At 51.3% G+C, this 19,489-nt stretch overlaps 1 protein-coding gene across 1 annotated transcript; it reads left to right on the top strand.

The window, feature by feature from the left end:
* Positions 1-225: 225 nt before the first annotated feature.
* Positions 226-13,021, top strand: LOC128944686 (histidine--tRNA ligase, cytoplasmic). The gene is made up of 13 exons (XM_054288053.1): positions 226-326; positions 1,044-1,133; positions 2,735-2,854; positions 3,017-3,112; positions 3,808-3,933; positions 6,622-6,729; positions 8,355-8,453; positions 9,497-9,590; positions 9,732-9,859; positions 9,942-10,184; positions 11,294-11,410; positions 11,760-11,906; positions 12,518-13,021. Exons 1-13 carry the CDS (start codon positions 249-251, stop codon positions 12,575-12,577), a joined length of 1,506 nt encoding a protein of 501 aa, XP_054144028.1. The 5' UTR covers positions 226-248; the 3' UTR covers positions 12,578-13,021.
* Positions 13,022-19,489: the final 6,468 nt, after the last annotated feature.

The following is a 19,489-nucleotide window of genomic DNA, read 5'->3' as shown; positions in this document are numbered from 1 at the left end:
GCCGGTGCCGGTCCCAGCCCGCAGCCGGGCGCTGCCGGCGGGCGCGGAGCTGCGGGAGCGCCCTGGAGGAAGCTGTGTCCCATCACCGCCGGGGCGCGCGTGGGAACACTGTATTTTTATACATTAAACAAAACCCCCGATAATAAACCCAAACCGCGCCCTCCGCCTTTCCTTTCCCCGCGGTGGCGGCGCTGCGCGTGCGCGGCGGCGCGGGAATTGCGCGTGCGCGGGGCGGGCGCGGCCTCGCCATGGCGGAGGAGGCGGCGGTGCGGGCCCAGGCGGAGACCGTGCGGAGGCTCAAACAGGACAAGGCCGATGCTGACGAGGTGCGGGGGCTTCGGTGCTCCGGGAATGGGGTGCTGGGGGAGCAGCAGTATGGCTGGGAGCGGCGGGGAATGAGAACGGGGCGGTGTTGGGATGGGCCAGTGGGGCATGAGGGAGCTGCGGGCGCCGGTGCTGGGCTGGGAGAGGGCGGCGGGGCTGAGGGTGGGGGGAGAACTGGGAGTGCCGGTGTGTGAGGGGGCTCCCGGTGTGTGAGGGGGGCTCCGGTGTGAGGGGGCTCCCGGGCCAGGGCTGGCGGCATTGGGAAAAGAGGGGTTGGGAAGGGTGGGAGTGCAGCGCTGGGAAATGGAAGGGCTGAGGGTGCAGAGGAGACTCGTGGTGGGAAGCGGGGATAGCGGTGCTGGATTGAAGGGAAGGATGGTTGAGAGGAGGATGCTGAACAGCCGATGCTGGTGCGTGTAGCAGGAGCTGGTGGTGGTGGTGGGGATAGGCATGGGGAGATAGCTGTGAGTGGTAATGGAGGTCGTGGGAGTCAGGGAATGGTGGGGGTGTTTGCGTTGCTGAGCTAGGGGTGCGTGTATGAGAAATGGGAAGTGGGAGCAGGGAATGTCCCTCTGGTTGCTGAGAAACTGGGAACAGTGGGTGTATTGAGGCTGTGGAGTGCAGGTGTGCTGGGAGTGCTGGGGTTGAAGGTACTGGGGAAGGCATGGGCTGGGTCTGGTGGCTGGTCTTATCCCCAGCTCCTCCTTCTCCATCCCCAGATTGCAAAGGAAGTGGCAAAGCTGCTCGAGATGAAGGCACAGCTGGGGACAGATGAAGGGAAGCACAAGTTTGTGCTGAAGACCCCGAAGGTAACTCCCCTCTCCTGTGCCCCTCTGTGTGCTTGTCCTCCCCCAGACACACAGCCAGCACCCCCACACGTCTGTGAGCCAAGAGCCAGCATGGCCACACCTGTCTTTGTTCACATTTCTGTTTCCACTTTCACTTTTAGCAGCAAGGGGGAGAGGAATGAAAACATTTCCTGACAGCATTCAGCCCAGATACTCACACCTTAGAGACTTCTGAGTGCTTCTGTGACATTCCAACCACCGCTGGTGTGGTCAGGAAATTCCCTCCTAATTATTGTGGGCCCTCAGTGTGAGAGGGCTCATATCTGTCCTTGGTCTGAGGGGCTCATTTACTGAACAGGTCTGGCCAGCTGCTGGAATTTGTGTCCTCTTGTGGAAGGACCCTTCCTTTAGAAGTAGTTTTTCAGCCTCCAGGCCCCTGAAAATATTGTCCATAATGCAATTGCTGCTGAAATACTTTGTGACCTGAGTGTTTCATTACTGGCAGCTGATCAGAGACCACCTGCTTCCATGCTGTGCTGTGGAGGCAGTTATGAATCTGTTCACAAACAAGCCAGGCTATGGTGGTGCCACTGACATAGAAAATCATAGACACATGGGGTGCTTTGGGTTGGAAGGACCTTAAAGTCCATCTTGTTCCACCCCCTGCCATGGCAGGGACACCTTGCACTACCCCAGGTTGCTCCAAGCCCCTCCAGCCTGGCCTGGGACACTTCTAGGGATGGGGCAGCCACAGTTTCTCTGGGCAACCTCACAGGGAAAAATTTATTCCCAATGTTATAAAGTCTCAAAACTGTCCCTTGGTCCATTTCCTTTGTGATATGTTTTGTTGAATGTAATTGTGGTATGATGCCTGGAAAGTGAAAGGGTATTTTACTGTTTTAAAGTAGGAAGAAGGGGATTTTGCAGCTCAGTTGTGTTTCCAGCCTATCTCAGGCTTGTCAAAGGCAGCTGAAGGCCATCTGAGTGATCTGTGTGTGGGAGTGCTTCCTCCTGCCTAACAGGTTTTATGAAGTGGAAGTTGGAGGTCTAGCTAATAACAATGATTTTTCTGTTACTGAGAGCATGAAGGTGGTGATTGAAATAATTCTGTGATCCTTGACACCAAAGAAATGGAAAGGGTGCATGGCCCTGTGAATATAGACAGATATTTCACAGGTGTTGCATTTTGAAAGGTGATTTTTCTTAGTGTTTGGAAATTGCAGAGCTGATGGTTGTTGCACAGGTTCAGAGTATGTCTGTCCTCTGTTTCCACCTTTGGGGTGGTTCCCTGGGCAGGGTACTGGCTAACAGGTCTGCATCAGAGCTGAGGACAGGTCCTGGTTGTATTGTCAGGCTCAAAAGCACTGAACTCTGACTGCTGGATCTGTTTTATCCCCTTTGTTTCCTGTTCTGTGAAACTCCTGACTTAGGTTTCACTCTGCAGACCATGGCAGACTCTGTTTGAGCTGTGTCCTGATGTTTTCCAACGTTTTTAGTGATGTTTACCAATATCTGGTGTCTGGACCTGCTCTCTCTGGCTTTGTTAGCAGTATGGCAGCATCCTTCTCGTGTCATCCCTGTAACCCAAAGTGTGCTTTGCTTCTGTTGTTCCCTCCCACCAGGGCACCCGGGATTTTGGCCCCAAGGAGATGGCCATCCGTGAGAGGGCCTTCAAGGCCATCATCTCCTGCTTCAAGCGCCATGGGGCCGAGGTCATCGACACGCCGGTGTTCGAGCTGAAGGTGGGTGAGGACACAGCAGGCTGGCTGAGCAGCTCAGAGTGCTGACAGCTGAGTTTCCTTCCCTTCCTAGGCATTCTCCCTTTCTCTCCTTGTTTTCTGTGTGCTCTGGGGCTGATGCCTGTCACTGAAGATGCTGTTTGTTCATGTGTTGTTTTGTTGTAGGAGACACTGACAGGGAAATACGGTGAAGACTCGAAGCTCATCTATGATCTAAAGGATCAGGGAGGAGAGCTGCTGTCCCTGCGCTATGACCTGACAGTATCCTGCCACAGCTGGTGCTGAGGGGCCTTGGCAGCCCTCCTTTTGGGGTAGCACTGTCCTGAGGGGGAGGAGGGACCCCAAACTGACAGGAGAGCATGAGCAGGCAGTGTGGTTCAGTGGTGCAGTGGTTATTTACTCTGCATTGCTTCTGTTTGGTGAAGGAATGCTTAGAATCATGGAGTATCCTGAGTTGGAAATGACCCCAAGGATCATTAAGTCCAACTCCTGACCCTGCACAGGACACTGAGAGCATTTTCCAAATGCTGCTTGAGCTCTCTCAGTTCTGGTGCCATGACCACTTCCTTGGGGGGGTCTGTGCCTGTTCCCAACAACCCTCTGTGGGAAGAACCTTTTCCTGACATCCAGCCTGACCCTCCCCTGACACAGCTTCATGCCCCATGTGTGTGGAAGTACAGAAGATCTGTATGAGTGGGGTTTCTCCAGGCAGGGTTCCCAGAGCAGGCTGCTGCAGTACACAGCCCAAGTGACACCGAGATCCAGCCCAAGGTGCTGCTGGAATAATCCTGAAGGGACACTTGGAGGCAGCATGTGCAGACCTTGGGGAGCTGGGATAAATCCAGCTGTGTCTTATCAGTTCTTTGCTGGGTGGGAGGCAGTGAGGACCCAGCACTGCCTGTGACTGATAACAGGGGGGTGGTCCCTTCTGGTGTCCATCCTTAGCTCTGTCTCAGGTGCCCTTTGCTCGCTACCTGGCCATGAACAAGATCACCAACATCAAGCGCTACCACATTGCCAAGGTCTACAGGAGGGACAACCCGGCCATGACCCGCGGCCGCTACCGCGAGTTCTACCAGTGTGTGAGTGTGGCTGTGGGCAGGGACACTGCTGGGACAGGCTGGGCTGGGCACTGCCTGTGGGCACATGGCACTGTCAGAATAACAGCTGAGTTACCCTTCCCTGTGCCTGTGGAAAGCTCTGAAGTCTCGGGGCCTTTCTGGGTCGTTGCGACCCCGAGATTATTAAAAGTCTCTTTTCCCAGCCCGAGCACTCGAAGAATGAGTCGGAGATCTTCAGTTCTCGGTCTCAAGGTTGTTTATTGTGTCTTACCTATAAAAAATTTCTTTCTGCCCTGCTGAGGTCCATCCAGCAGGACAGTTCCAGGCACTCTGCCTGCCCCTGGGGCAGTGTTATGTCTTTATACTAAAAACTACATATACCACGTGTACTTTACATATACCACGTTTACTTTACATATACCATGTTTACTTAGGTATTACTTTCCAATACCTATCACTTATGTTAGACAGTGAGCTTCTACTCTAAACCAATCCAAAAGTGCCAACATGACAGCAGAAGATGGAGGCCAAGAAGAAGAAGGAGAAAGGCTGGACATCCCCAGATCCCTCCATCTTGCCTCCTGAACCCCCATAGCAAAAATCCCAAAATCTACTTTTCCACCCTGTGATAACTTCACTATTATTCTACCTAAACTGTTGTGGCTTGCTGATCTTCATATAAGGTTGGTAACTTGCTCCACGGGTCATAATCAAACCCACAGGTGTTTTGGGCTCTGTGCCAGGGTCTCTGACCCCCCTGGCAGGGATCTTGGCTGTCCAGGACAGCCAGAGGGATGTTCTGGATTCCCACACTGAAGGATCCACCAGTGTGGGATCCTTCAGTGTGGGAACCCAGAACTAAAGATCCTTAGTGTGTCCTTATGGGTGTGAAAAACACCTGGAGGGTGGGAAAGTGGGTGTGACAGCTGCGACACAGTGCTGGTGTGGTGTGGAACTTTGTCATAGAGCCCCCAGGTATCACCTCCTTTGCACTGCATGGGAGGGCAGCTCCTTGCTCCATCCCACGGTGCTTGCTGGATGGGTGGTGGGGAAGAATTTCCTTCTGATCCCAAATCTGGAAAACAGTTCAGCTCTGGGTGTGTTAGCAGGACACACCAACCAGGCAAGGCAGTAACATACCGTACTTCCCTTCCATGTTTAGTCAGTTTTAACTTCAAAGGAAGGGAAAACCCAGAGGCCAAATAACAGAACAAGTAACAAAACAATTTCCTTTGTTCCTCTCTCAGGGTAGCCCTAAGGAACAGCTTTGCTCTGCTCTACTGACACAATCCCCAGGGACTCATATTGCAAACAATTTATTTTGTTTGAGAATATCCCTATTTCATTATACAACCCCTGGGAATACCTTCCAGCTTTGGCTTGGTGATTCCTGTTTCCAGATGACTTGGGGCCATTGCCTCCTGTCTCATCTACTCCAAGATCTCACTCCTAGGATAGCTAGAAATGGTCTTCTAATATCCAGGCTAAATTTATTTGTATCTGATTGTTTCCTTCCTCTAGTTTAAAGAGTTCAGCTCTAAAAATACTAGCTATCATCCCTTGATATGTATTCTTCCCCTTTCCCAGGTAAACATTTGGGAAATGTTTAGAGAAATCTTCCCCTCCTTAGACCATATAAATCAAGCTGTGTTACCTCTGTTACCTTCTCTCCTTGGATATGCTTTCATTCTTTTCTAAGCCTAGGACCTTTTCCTGCAGCTTTTCTTCAATATAATTCACCAGCCCCTGTTTTGGCTTTTTTTTTTTCAGTGACATTTTATCTGTGCCATTTACAGTGATATCAGCACTTTCCTGACTTCCTGTACGCTTCCTGTACTTCCTCACCCAACTTTCTCAAGGATTGCATCAGCCCTTATTGCACTCAGCTGATCAGGAATTAACTGTGTGATCCCATCTCTTCCTTCAATGCCCCAGTTTATTTTGAGAGCTTGCTGAAACCCTCTTGAAATATATCCACATAATGAAAATTATTCTTGAACCCAAAATCTCACAGAAGACTTTGCATTTGGGGGTTCCTAAACAGGAATTGAAGATGGGCTCTCTTGTTGCTTCTGTGTTTCATTTCTCTCTGAACATTGATGTTGTTTCAAATCATGGGATCCCAGCCTATTAAAGCTTCTTGATGTTGGGCTTTGGTTGTTCTATGTGTTAGTTCATGTGGTGATCTCTGGTGGAGACCAGAGGGTTCCTGATTGCTTTTTCTGTCTTAGCAGTTGAAACTCTGGTTTTGCTTCTCTTGCTTTCCCTAATCATTAACTTGGTTGGCATGTGTATTAAAAAAGCATCCTAAGAATCAAGGTGAAACATTTGGCATTTAGGTCATAGCAAATTAGAAGTAATTTTCCCTCTTCTTTCTGGTTCCTCTTTTTTCTAGTTCCTTTATTCTATTTATTTACTGCTGCTCCTCCTTTTTGTTGTTTTTTGAAGATCTCTTGTTTCAGAGTATCACACAGCAGCTGCAGTGTACAAACTCTTTGAAATGCAGTGGACATGAGAGCACTGCTGCCTGCCATGGTAGAGGTCCTAACCCATGTCCTGTCCCTTCTGGATTGACTGTAAGGGATAGTGCTCCCTCACATCCCAGTGCTCTAGGGGTTTGTACACAAGCTGCTGTTCCCAGCAGCTGAAGGTGTTTCTGCAGCCATGCTGTGGTGCTGAATTGCTCACTGCCTTTTCCTGTGCCCCCAGGACTTTGACATTGCCGGGCAGTTTGACCCCATGATTCCCGACGCCGAGTGCCTGAAGATCGTGCACGAGATCCTCAGTGACCTGCAGCTCGGGGACTTTGTCATCAAGGTGAGACTGGCTGGGGTCTCTATGCCATGCTAGGAAGCAGTGGTCATTGTTCTGTGCTTTTACAAGGTAGCACTTGCTCCCACTCTAAGGCCTCACCCAGAAGTTTGTCCCTCCTCTCTGCCTGGAAGCTTCCCCTTGTGCTGAAGATTGGACCTCCACTTGGATTTGCTTTGAGCTGGGAATTACAGGAGTTTTCCTGAGGCTGCAGCTGACAGTGTTCTCTCCAGAATTAACCATGGTACCTTACAAAATTTCAGCAGCCAGCTAAGTGATACAATGGTCTGGGTTGGAAGGGACCTTAAATATATTCCAGTTCCATTACCTTCCACTATCCCAGGTTGCTCTAAGCCCTTTCCAGCCTGGTCCTGAGCACTTGCTGGAGTGGGGCAGTCACAGCTTCTCTGGACAACCTGTGCCAGGGCCTCACCACCTCTATAATAAAATATTTATTCCTAATAGCTATCTAAGCAGGTGATTGTAACATTCACTGCCTGCAGTAAAACAGGCTCTGGTCCAGGATTCCTGCCCTTATCGCATCAGGGGTATCTGCTCAGTGTGTGTGGTGTTGCCTGCAGACTCTTGCCTTTCCACCAAGTCCTTTTTGGAGCTGAAGCATTTTTCTAGAGCAAGAGTTGTGCCCTGCTGTAGGCTGAGCTTGCTGTTTGCTTCCAGACACCTCTGTTCCCTTGGGATGGCAGCAGATGGTGCTCAGTGTGTAGGTGAGGCAGGATGGGAAGGGTGCACAGGTGCAGTAGAGCAATGGGTAGGAGTACTGGATGCACAGGAGACAGTGGGATCTGTGAGGGACCTGGAGCTGGGCCATTCCTGGGCACTGCAGGCTGGATGTTGTGTTCCTGTTGCAGCCCCATGGAGCAGGGGCCAGGTACTTCCCCTTGCACCTGTCTGGGGTGAGATAAAGGAGCTGGGTTTGGGCAGTGGTGCCTTTGAGGGTGCAGACACTCCTGCAGTGGGGAGCAACAGAATAACCTGCTGTGGTTATTTTTGTGTCCCACAAGGCACTTTTTGGTTCATTTTGATGCTGGAGGATTCCAAATTCCTGTGCAGTTTCTTTGTTCCTAACTAATTGTAGACATTCTCGCTACCCATGGAAATATTGAATGCAGCTGAGTCTTTGGCCTTAACTATGTGCTCTTACAGAGCATAATTAAGCTATAGAATTCACTATACTATCATTAAAAAAATAAATCCTCATTGAGGATTTAATATAACCAGATGTCCCTTTTCTTTTAGGCTGACAGTATAAAGTAATACTCTGAATTCATCTCCTTGGCTGTGGTCTGTTCCTGAGCTGTTTTTACATGTCCACATGAGGGGACTCATAGGCCCTGATGGTTTTTTTTCTCTGTTGAGTGGAGGTGTCTGTGGCTCTAGAAGAAAATGTGATGGCTCTGCCCAGGCTTGGTAGATGTCAGTTGTGCTCTTTGCTCTGCTCTGGGAAGCTCAGCTCCCCAAGAATGGGAAACAAAAATTACAAATAGCAAAAGAACCCCTTCACATACATCTCCTATATTCTTTTCCATGCTTAAAACTACAGGAGAGTGAAGCAGGACAAGGCTGAAGCATCTGCTTGAGTTCATAATTCCTGATGTTCTCCCTTTCCCCAGGTCAACGACCGGCGCATCCTTGATGGGATGTTTGCAGTGTGTGGGGTCCCGGACAGCAAATTCCGAACCATCTGCTCCAGTGTGGACAAGCTGGATAAGGTATGGGCTGGAGCCCCAGGCTGCATCTGCTGCTGCTGGAGTCTCAGTGAATGAGCCATGGTCCATGAGAATTGGCTGCAAAATGCTGATAAGCTTTGAGTTGTTCCCACCTTTCCCTGGAGGGGATACATGCAGGGCACGGCATTCACATAGGAAGAGTGGATCCTCTGTTTTGTTATCCACTATCCCCTGAGGTCCTGATAAAAAGAAAGGTGGGAGGGGAAAAATGCTCTTCACATAGGAGGTTCAATATCCAAATTTTCACCTGCTCAAGGTGTTGGTGCTTATGAACCAGGCTCCTGAAAACCTGCACCAAATTAGGCTAGGGCATGTTAAAAACAGCAGCTTGTGTGTCATCACATGTGGTCATGGTTCTTTGTTGAAGGGTGAACTGCTTCTTCCTGTGGAGGACTCGTCAGGTGGTCAAATGAAAGGCAACTGGAGGGGGTCTCACTCACAACCCTGTTAGCAGAGATCCATTGCAGAGGCATGACCAAAGTTTGGAGTTTGGGGATGTGTATGTGTGGAAAAGCAGTGGGAAGGGAGCACTGGGCTTCTTTCTGATGGGATCATTTCCTTGTGATTTATCTCAGGGAAGCTGGATGAGATCAAGATGCTGCTTCTCTGACTCGTGGTCAGTGGGAAGATGGCAGCATATTATGCTTCCATTGGGTTTTTTCCATTACCCAAGCAATACCTCACATCTTTCCAGGTGATTCCATGACCAGCAACACTTTCCTGAGTGGTGTTTATGACTAAGTACCTAACCAGGGAACCAAAGCAGCAAGATGGGTCTCAGACTTGGTGGTTATACAGTGCTGATATTTGATTCTGGTCAGAAATCAAACTATAGGTATTTTTATAGGGTTGAGATACAGACAGGCTGTGCAGAGGTACAAGAAATGGAGTTATGCACACATGACTGTGCTCTGAGAGCTCCTGCTTCTCTCGTGCACCTTCTAACCATGATGGTGGGATTCTGCCATGCAGAGGAGAGCCCATGTCCCTGGTGCAGTGGCTGATGTCCTTCTCTCCCCTCACAGGTGCCATGGGAAGAAGTGAGGAGTGAGATGGTGGGAGAGAAGGGGCTCTCTCCCGAGGCTGCCGATCACATCGGGGAGTATGTGCAGCTCCACGGTGAGTGAGCACCACAGGGTGCTGCCCTTGGCCCTGTTCAGGGCTGGGGATGGAAGGTGCAGGGCACAGCCCCAGCTGGCTGGGGGCACTGTGCCCGGTGCTGCTGCCCTGGCACAGCTGAGGCACGGCTGCTCCCCACAGGTGGGCTGGACCTGATCGAGCAGCTTCTCCAGGACCCAAAGCTGTCCCAGAACAAGGTGGCCAAGGAAGGGCTGGGGGACATGAAGCTGCTGTTTGAGTACCTGACCCTGTTTGGCATCATGGGGAAGGTGAGGAGCTGTGGGGCAGGAGGGGGAGCTGCCCCGCCGGGCCCCGAGCGGGCGGTGACGGGGCCGCCCTTGTGCCCCGCAGATCTCCTTCGACCTGAGCCTGGCGCGGGGCCTGGACTATTACACGGGGATGATCTTTGAGGCCGTGCTGCTGCAGCAGGACCACGAGCACCTGGAGGAGCCGCTCAGCGTGGGCAGCGTGGCCGGAGGCGGCCGCTATGACGGGCTGGTGGGCATGTTTGATGCCAAGGGCCGCAAGGTGCCCTGCGTGGGGGTCAGCATCGGCATCGAGCGCATCTTCTCCATCCTGGAGCAGAGACTGGAGGTGGGTGCCTTTGGTGCTGAGCTAAGCATGGTTAATCCCCCACTCCAGCAGATGCTGAAGTGAGTGTTCCTTGCCCCAGCCTTTGGAGAGGCCAGCCAGGCCTCTGCTGTGGTCTGCACCAGGAGTCAGAAGCAAGATATCACCTCCAGTTCTCTCTGGCCTGATGGGTGTATCTGGGGCTTCCACTGAAAACAAGACCCTTCTTCCCCCAGCCCCCAGACATGGCTTCTCCAGCTGCAGCTGCTGGGAGCATTTTAATCCTCAGCAGGGGCAGGTACCTTAGTGTTCCCCACTGCATTAGGCATCCACATGAGCCCACATCCTCCTTGGTGAGGCACCAGCGTCACACATCTATTTGTCCTGCCTGTGGCACTACAGAGACCAGACAGGTACCACATGTTCCAGGGCAGGAACAGCAGTGCCTCTAGGGGTTTCCCAGATAGATTTTTCCTCATCCCTGTCCTCAAAGTTGTACTGTTCTCCATTCCAATCAATGGGTGTTAAATAGGTCTTTGTAAGCTCCCAAACTGGGCTTCATATCCCCTCCCCCAGAAGCCTGGTGTTCATTCTCTCTTGGCAGCCAGACACAACTGGAATTTCTAAATAGAAACTGAATTCCTCCCCCACCACCTCCAGTCCTGGCCAGGTTTGTTCCTTTGCAGGTGACCTTTTAAAGGTTTCTCCCTTCAGCAAGGCAGCAGGGAAATGCCACATGGAGTATCCAACATCTGCCACAGGGGCTGGTGGAGCATTCAGCCTGCTGCTGTTTAACCCATAGTTTCACCCTCAGCTGAAGAGCAGGCAGCTGCCTGTGTCCACCTTCTCCTGAGTCTGTTGCTCCTGAGCTGCTTGGAGCAGATATTTAGGAGGCCCTTGGATGTGGAGAAACATGAGGGAGGCTGTGTTAAGCACGCACCATGGACAATTGATTCTGCTCTAGGATGGGATCTGTGGGATCTCTCTGACACTGAGTTAAGGCTGTTGATCCCTCTGAGCCCAGCCCTTTTCACTGCTAGATTGATGGAGCTGAGTGGTGACCCATCCTGCTCATAGAATCTCAGGTGTCTTGGTGTGTCTGTGGCATCTTCTGGGTCTTGTCCCCTCTCCAGGCCTCTGAGGAAAAGATCAGGACAACAGAGACACAGGTGCTGGTGGCCTCTGCCCAAAAGAAGCTCCTTGAAGAGCGACTGAGGCTCATCTCTGAACTGTGGGATGCTGGAATCAAGGTATGACTGGCTGATGGCAAAGCCAAGAGCTGCCTGGTTCACTCTGCCTGGGAATGGAGCAGGTCTGGCATTGCTGTGGGAAGGAGTTACAGGGAGCAGGTGGGAGCAGACACTGCCTTCCTCAATGAAGCCTTCCTCTTCTCAGTGTCCCACATCAGGGCTGGGCAGCAGGACTTGGTTAGCCCTGTAACTGCAAGGCCTTGTTGAGACTGGTGCCCAGCCTTCTCCAGGAGTCCATCCTGTCCCCACCACACAGCCTCACACTCACCAGACTGGCCCAGCAGTGCCTGCTTGAAGGGCTCCAGTGAAACATCTCAGTCTGATGGTTTGTGCTCTGGCTTTCTCCCAGGCAGAGATGCTGTACAAGAAGAACCCCAAGCTGCTGAATCAGCTGCAGTACTGTGAGGAGACAGGCATCCCTCTCGTTGCCATTGTGGGGGAGCAGGAGCTCAAAGATGGAGTCGTCAAGCTGCGGATCGTGGCAACCAGGGAGGAGGTACGGCCTGTGGCACGGTGGGGTTGGTTATGTGACCCTGCAGCCCAACCCTGCAGACCCAGTGGTGTTTCCAGCAAGTTCTGTAGCACCCCATATTCCAGTTCCTTGCCCCATGCAGCTTCCTGGAGTCATGAAGTGCTGTTGTGTCCAGCTCTGGGGAGTTTCCTATCATGTGGCCTCCTTGAACTGTTCAGTTCAGGAGCTTTGAGCATGCAGGTGCTCTTGGAATGAGTGAGACTGAACAGAACTTGGTTAGCCCTGAACTGCAGGGCTGCTCTGTGCCTGTTACCTCAGGACAGATTCCCAAAACAGGCAGCACTGGAATCAGTGCCTGGGTCACTGGCTAAGATCACTGCATGGATCAGTAACTTAGGAGCCAATAGGAAAGTGTGGGAAGAGCAGCATTCTTACAATCATGATGCAGGAGAGGGTTTATTGGGGTTGCTGGTGTGGACCTGCTCTTACAGGTTCAACTCTGTGGCTGCTGCAGCCCATTCAGTCCCTGTAGAGACTGGGGACACCTTGGTGTGACCTCCTGAGACACAGGGCCACGACTGGTGACATGTCAAGCTGCTGGAGTTGTATTGAAGGAATTTTTCTCCCCTGTGTAGGTCAGTGTTCGAAGGGAGAGCCTGGTGGAGGAGATCAGGATACGAACGAGTCAGTGTTAACCCTTCAGATGCCTCTGCTCCTTTGCTGGATTCCAGCTGACAGATCTTCTGTAAACGCCTTCACCAGGCTGTGCAGCAGTGGGTGGGGTGTCAGGGTGACTTTGAAAGCTGTATTTATTCTTGTCTTAAGCCCTTCCTTCCCTGGTGGGAGCCAAGAGGCTGCACTGACTCCCGTGCCAGGCCCTGGCCCTTGAGAATGTTGCTGGAAAGATGTTTTGGAAGTGGCTGTGGCAGATGCTGGCTGCACGAATGCTGCAGCAACCCATGGAGCCCCACACTGGCAGCAGATCCCGGGGGTTTGGCTGCAGCTTCTTGTTCCCATCACTTTGAATAACCATCCCAGCCCATCTCTGTGCTCTGGCTGCAGGGGGTGACCTTATCCCCAGCAACATGTAATGGCGCTGCTCCCAGAAACATAATAAATCTGTCTGTCCCCTGCTGTGACTCCTGTCTCTGCCTGCTGCTCGGGGCAGGGATTTGCTCACCTGCCTCGTTAAGCCCAAGCTGTTCTTTAAAGGTCATTGTGGATGTTTCTGCAGCCAGAATGTTTTCTCCTCCCTCTAGATACCCCTGCCAACTCCTGTGACAGGTGCAGAGCCAAGCCCCCACAGCCAGGTGGGGCTCCATGAGCGACCTCTCAGTCACGGGTGTGGCTCAGGGTCTGCGCCCCAGCCCCCTTCCTGCTGAGCCACACGTTTTGCCTGATGTCCCTAAAACAGATCAGTTTTTAAACCTGTGGCTCCCTAAACAATGGTTAGACATGAATAAAGAAACAATACATCTTTTGTGTGGGAAGGACAAGACAGAGGAATGGCAGGGAAAGCAAGGTAAGAAAGGGCTAGGAAAAGGTAAAACAAGGAGGCAGAAGCAGAACAAGGCAAGGGAAGGAAAATTAAGGCAAGGAAGGAGTATGCATGGCCTTCAGACCTTGCCAACCTCTCCCTTGCCCTATGCCCCGATGGGAGCTCTATGAAGGGTTCTAAGGTTGCCATGGGCCGGTGCTGCAGCTCCCACCTCCACTTACGTATGCGCTGCTGCATTGGCAGTGGCGCTTACCTGTGCACGCTATTTATACCCTCCGGTCGGTACAGCGCGACCCGGCCCAGCCAATCACAGCCATAGCGCGGCCCGGCTCAGCCAATCACAGCCACAGGGCATGCTCTGCCCAGCCAGTCCCGGCCCGCTTGTCCCCGCCCCGTTCATTTCCCCGAGCTCCGCTCTCCCCTCAGGCCCTGCCTCCGCCGCACGGGGAGCTGGCCCCGCCCGCTCCCAGCCGTCCCCTCCTTCCCCGGGGCGAGCTCCCAGCCGGGACCTGAACGGGGAGCCCCCGCCGGCCCTTCCCGGGCCCCAGAAGCACCAGCCGTGGGCTGCCGCAGCGAGGCCGGAGCGGCGCCTCAGGCGAACGGGAAGGCGGGGCCTGCCTGAGGGGCGGGGCCGCGGCTGAGCGGGCAGAGTTTGGCGGGAAGGCGGGCGGATTGAAAGGGCGGTCCTGATTGGACGAGGCGGAGAAAGACGGGCCGGGATTGGCGGGGCCGGGCGCTGCCTCAGTCCGAATGGGCGGGGCTTGGGGTCTGTGGGGAGCGGCCGAGGGGAGCCGGGGGTGCTCGGGAGGGGCGGCGAGGGCCGGAGGGCGAGGCCGGGAGCCCTTCCCGTGGGGCCGGGTACCCCCGGGCGGGGCCAGGAAGGATCAGATAAACAAGGCATGGAACAGGCTGGCAAGGGAGGGATTGGCACAGCGAGGCAAGGGAAGGAAATCAAGGCATGGGATGGGATGGGAAGGGAAGGGAAGGGAAGGGAAGGGAAGGGAAGGGAAGGGAAGGGAAGGGAAGGGCGTGGTGGACGAGGCAAGTGAGAGCTTTGTAAGGCAAGGAAGGGGTAGGGAGGAGAAGGCAAGTGAACCATAATCAATGGAGGGACAAGGTACATAAGGCAATTGAGGAAGTGGTTGAAAGGCGAGGTGAGGCAGTGCATGGGAACAGTGCATGCACAGGCTCGGGGCAGAGGGAATGGAAAGCTGCCCTGATGGAAAAGGCCCTGGCAGTGCTGGCTCACAGTGGCTGAACATGAGGCACATGTGCCCCAGAGGGTCAGGAGGCCACGGGCATCTGTAGTGTGCCCAGCAGGACCAGGCCAGTGAATTCCTCTCTGCCCTGGGTGAGACCACACCGGCAGTGCTGCATGCAGTTCTGAACCTGTCACAGCAAGAAAGACTTTGAGGGGCTGTTGTATGTCCAGAGAAAGAAATGGAGCTGGGGAAGGGTCTGCAGTGTCAGTCCTCTGAGGGAGCTGGGGGTGCTCAGATTGGAGAAAAGAAGACTCGGGGACCTTCCTGCTGTCTTCAACTCCCTGAGAGGAGGGGGGAGATCAGACTCTTCTCCCAGGGAACAAGGGACAGGATGAGAGAAAATAGCCTCAAGCTGCACCAGAGGAGGTTCAGGTTGGACATCAGGAGGAATTTCTTCATGGAAAGGATGGATAAGCGCTGGAACAGGCTGCCCAGGGCAAGGGTGAAATCACCATCTCTGGAACTGTGCACAAAACACCTGCACCCAGCACTCAGTGCTCCAGTCTGGTTGACAAGGTGGTGATTGGTCACAGGTTGGACTCAATGATTTTTGGAGGTGCTTTTCAACCTTAATGCCTGATAAAAAGGGCAAAGAAGAGCATTGAAAAACACCTTTGCTGATCTTTTCCATTTGGAATGTTTAATTACATTTTTAGACATTAAATTTCTGTTTGCAGTTACACTTTTCTAAAGGTTGTGCATGTCAGCATTAGGCTGTTGAAATAAAAGCTTCCAGCAGGGTTAAAACTGGGAGCACAGATAGTAAATGTGAACTGAACCTTTTTAGTAAATGAAGCATCTACTTTCATCATTAAAATGAAAAGAAACCCGGATTTTTTGTTGTTGTTTGATGCCTCTGGAAATAACCAAAGAAAAAAGAACAAACCTAGTGCAATACAAAATATGAAACTTCAGTGATTTCAGGCATTGCCTCAGTGGGCTGATTAACTGTTCAAATGCTTAAACATGCAGAAATGTAGGTGATAATCTGTGTTTTACCTTAAAAATAAAAATAAGGCCAGTGGAGCTTCCTCTTCATAAACTGCTGAATAGAAGTATATTGCATGGTCTTCAACTTAGAAAATTAAATAGTGCTCTTATTAAAATGCTAAGTAATAACACCAGGCACTATTTTTTATCTAATTTAAATGAAGACAAAAGATATTTCTGAAGTGGAAGTTTGATGCTGATGCAACATTTCCCCCATAAATTTATACCACTTAAGGTTTATGTGTTTCTTTGTGATGCTTTTTAGCATGTACCTCAAGACTTTTCTCATCATAACTATGAGGTGCTGGAACTAATTAATAAGAGAGCAGTACTGCTGCAAGGGAGGTCATTTAGATTTTAGTTTAAAGCAGTCAAAACATGCTTAGAACTTCTTGATATAATGTCACATGTCTAGAAGGAATCCTGGGAATTAGCAAAGGAAAGCAGCCAGTGGACACTGCTGATGCAGTGGTTGAAGAGCTGCAGAGCTCTGACTGATTTCTGCACTAACCCAAAGCTGTCTGGGGCCTGAGGTGGAAGCATCAGAACTGTCTCCAAGAAATTAGATGAAGCCAAGAGCAGCATTTGCTTCAATAACACTCAACATTTTAGCTGCTGATTTTAGGTTCCTTTGAGAAGTTCCTCACATGAATTGTTTGTGTTGCAGAGTGTGTGCGCCTCAAACTGGCAGGGATGGATTTCCTCATCCTCAGTCCCCACCCCCAGGCTTGCTGAGATGGGTTAGGAGTGAGTGACAGCAAATTTAAATGTGTTATCTGAGTGTGTGTGAAGCAGCTTGAGAAGTCAAAACTATGGATATTCTGCACTCTGCATCATAGGAGAGGTGTGAAATGAGCAGAGGATATTAACAGCATTTCTTTAAAAAACTTAGAGAAGAGGCAGTGCTCCAGAGAGCTCTGTGGGCTATGGGATGGAACTGCATGTTCCAATTAAATCCATGGTGCCAACAGCTCACAGCAGCTCTGCAAACCAGTGCTGTTTACAGGAACCAGGCACTAAAACAGAAAAAAAACCAAAAAGGCTTATTGGAATTACAGTTTCAAACGTGATACCCTGGGATTTTTTTCTTTAGGGGGTTGACTTGGACCTGTCTTAGTTCATCTTGTGGCCTCTTCCTTTTGTCTCTGCTTGACTTGCACAACCGAGGTGGAAATAAGTGATGGTGGAAGCACAGAAACAGCTTAAACTGTGGTTTTTTCTGCCAGGCAGGGTGTTGGGACAGGGATATTTGATAACTACAGATAACTGAGTCTGGGCTGCATAGCATGGTCTTGGGTTTCCAATAGCTGAGAGGAAGGCAGTGGAAAAGCAGAATTGTTACTAATATTTCACTTGATTCTTTATGAAGGGTTTTCATAACCTGAAAATCATTGATTTGCTACATCAGAAACATCCTTCTCCAGAGTAAGACATGCACCAGAAAAATTACCTGATGGAAAGTGGATATTTTCTTTGAAGGGAATTCTGTCTTTTTTCTCAGGAGCAGTGCAGAGAGAAACCTTGTATGTTTATCCCCTGGAAATATGGCATATACAAAAGATCTGGCTGGGAGTCAAGTTATCTATTTTGTTATCTTGGGTAAAACTGAGCTGGATCTGCTGAGATCCTGATCTGATTGCAGTGGTGGACTGTTTCTTGTAATGAGCTGTGGAGTGTTTCATGTAATGAGCCTCTTTAGGAGACTTTTGATCTGCAGCTGACAGATCTGAGACCCCAGGCTGCTCCAAGGAAGCATGTGAGTGGTTTTTTATCTTTTTGAGGGAGGTGTCAGAGGGGCTGAGAGATCCCCCTTATATTGTGAAGAGATCTAGCTGGTGTTTGTACTAGGAAGATCAAATTCAATCTTTACGAGGACGAATCTTATTCCCCTTCTCCAGGATTTCATCATTCGGGCCAGAAGAAGAGTTTTGGGTTCTAACCCAGCACCAAAAATGACACTTACCACTGTACTTCTACTTCAGGCACAAACCAAACCAAACCAAGCCCAGATCTCTCACTCTTCAGGGCCAACACCAGAAAATGATGAGTTGTAGAGTTACAAGATGTCTCACACCTTTCCCTGAAAAGTATAATGGGTATAGGCTTTCCTTGTCCTTATCCTTACACCTTCCTTATCCTTTTTCCCTTGTGAACCACCAGAATGTTCCCCACTCTCTGAACAGGGAGCAGCAGTGCACAGAAGAAAGATGATTTAATGAGGGTCTAGGACAGCCTGCAGTGCTGGAACATGCTGCTGAGGCTGGCAAGCAAAGCTACCACTGCCCACACACCACCAGAACATTTTCTCTCTTTTCTTTCTGCCTTCCTCTGCTTCTCCTCCCCTGGTCCCTCCCTTTCCCCTTCCGATGGAACATCCCATATGCCATTCCATACAATCCATGGGTTCTGCTCTGCACCATCCCCAAATTCTCCTCCCTTGCTCCGATACCACCAGGGCCATCATCACCCTTAAGCTTCGTGACATTGCCAGGAGAGAGTTGCCTTCACCTTGGTGGGCTTGGATGAGCCAGAGGAGGATGAGGACAGTTTGTGTTGGGGTTCTTGCCTCCTGTCTGATGAGCTGAGTGTGGTTTTTGAAAGTGAAACGTGTGTTGAGAAAAGGAAAAGGAGAGATGTGCAGCAGAGGACACCAGAGCAATACCAACACCATAATAGACTTGGTCCTGGTAGGGAACTGGAAAAGGTGGAAGTCTGGGGAAAGCAGAAGTCAAGGTGGGACCTGTAACCCCTCAGACACATCTGAACACAGGGAGCCACGAGCCTCCCCTGCCCTGCTGTGTGGGGTTGGGTTTGGTTAGGTAAATAATGTCCCAAGGACACAGAGCTTGAATGGAGTGTTAGAAATCTGACTAGCTTGGACAGATGCAGGAGGAAAAACCTGTATGTGAAAAAGCAACCACCACCACCAGGAGACAAAAATTATTGTGGACAACTGAAAAACTGGATTGTGGAGCTGGTTCTGTTCTCTGGCCAGGTGAGCAAGATTAGAATGCATAAAGGAGAGGAGGGTGTCTCACAAAATCAGGGGCATGTTACTCATGGAATGCATGAATGAGGCCAAGCAAAGAAAGAGAGGGACCAAGCATGGAAAATTAATTCTGCACATCCAAAAACTGCTCTGAAGAAGAAAAGGTGGAGAGGCCATGAAGGACTGTCTGGAGAAGCCACCTATAGCAACCTATCTTGGAATATTTCATCAGGCACCTGTAGCTTGGAAGGACTTTTTCCTGAGCAGTACTCAGGGAGCTTCATGGGGAATTCAGGTGTACAACAAATGTCTCCAGAACTTCTGCTCCTGTGTGCTGATCATTAGCCAAGACAGAATGGAAAGAAGTCTCAAATTGGAGATGCAAAGCTCTTGGCCCCTGGTGAGAAGGGGAAGATAACTGGTGAAGGTAGCCAGCACGGACATTTGGGTGCCTTCAGCACTGGCTGATGGAGGCTGGACACAGACCTGGCCATGAATGGACAATGAACATGGGATAAGCGTGGGTGGAGAGGAATGATGGTGATCTGTGGGGACAGGGAAGGGAATTGAGGAACCCTAAGAGCGAGTGGAGGGAAACTGAACGAACCTGAGAGCACAAGGGGCTGCCCTGGCTCTGCTGTCTGTCGCACCAGAAACCTTTCCGGCCCCAAAATCCCCTTCCCTCCTCCGGATCCCACCTCTGCCCCGAGACAGACACACCCCAAGGGCCCCGGCCGTGCCCGCCCTTCCCCAGCTCCGTCCGGGCCATCCCCCGCGCCCCCCCGGCTCTCTGCAGCCCCCGCCCCGGCCCGCCCCGGTCCCGCCCCTCCCGCCGCAGCCGCCGCGGCTCCGGGCCTGGGCAGGCGGC

The sequence above is a fragment of the Melozone crissalis genome, unplaced genomic scaffold (genome assembly GCF_028551555.1).
Source record: "Melozone crissalis strain CALT ecotype California unplaced genomic scaffold, PUWL_Pcris_2 ptg000061l_1, whole genome shotgun sequence".
Lineage (NCBI taxonomy): Eukaryota > Metazoa > Chordata > Aves > Passeriformes > Passerellidae > Melozone > Melozone crissalis.
Note: the sequence above shows the minus strand (reverse complement) of the source record. Positions and strands in the feature narration are given on the sequence as shown.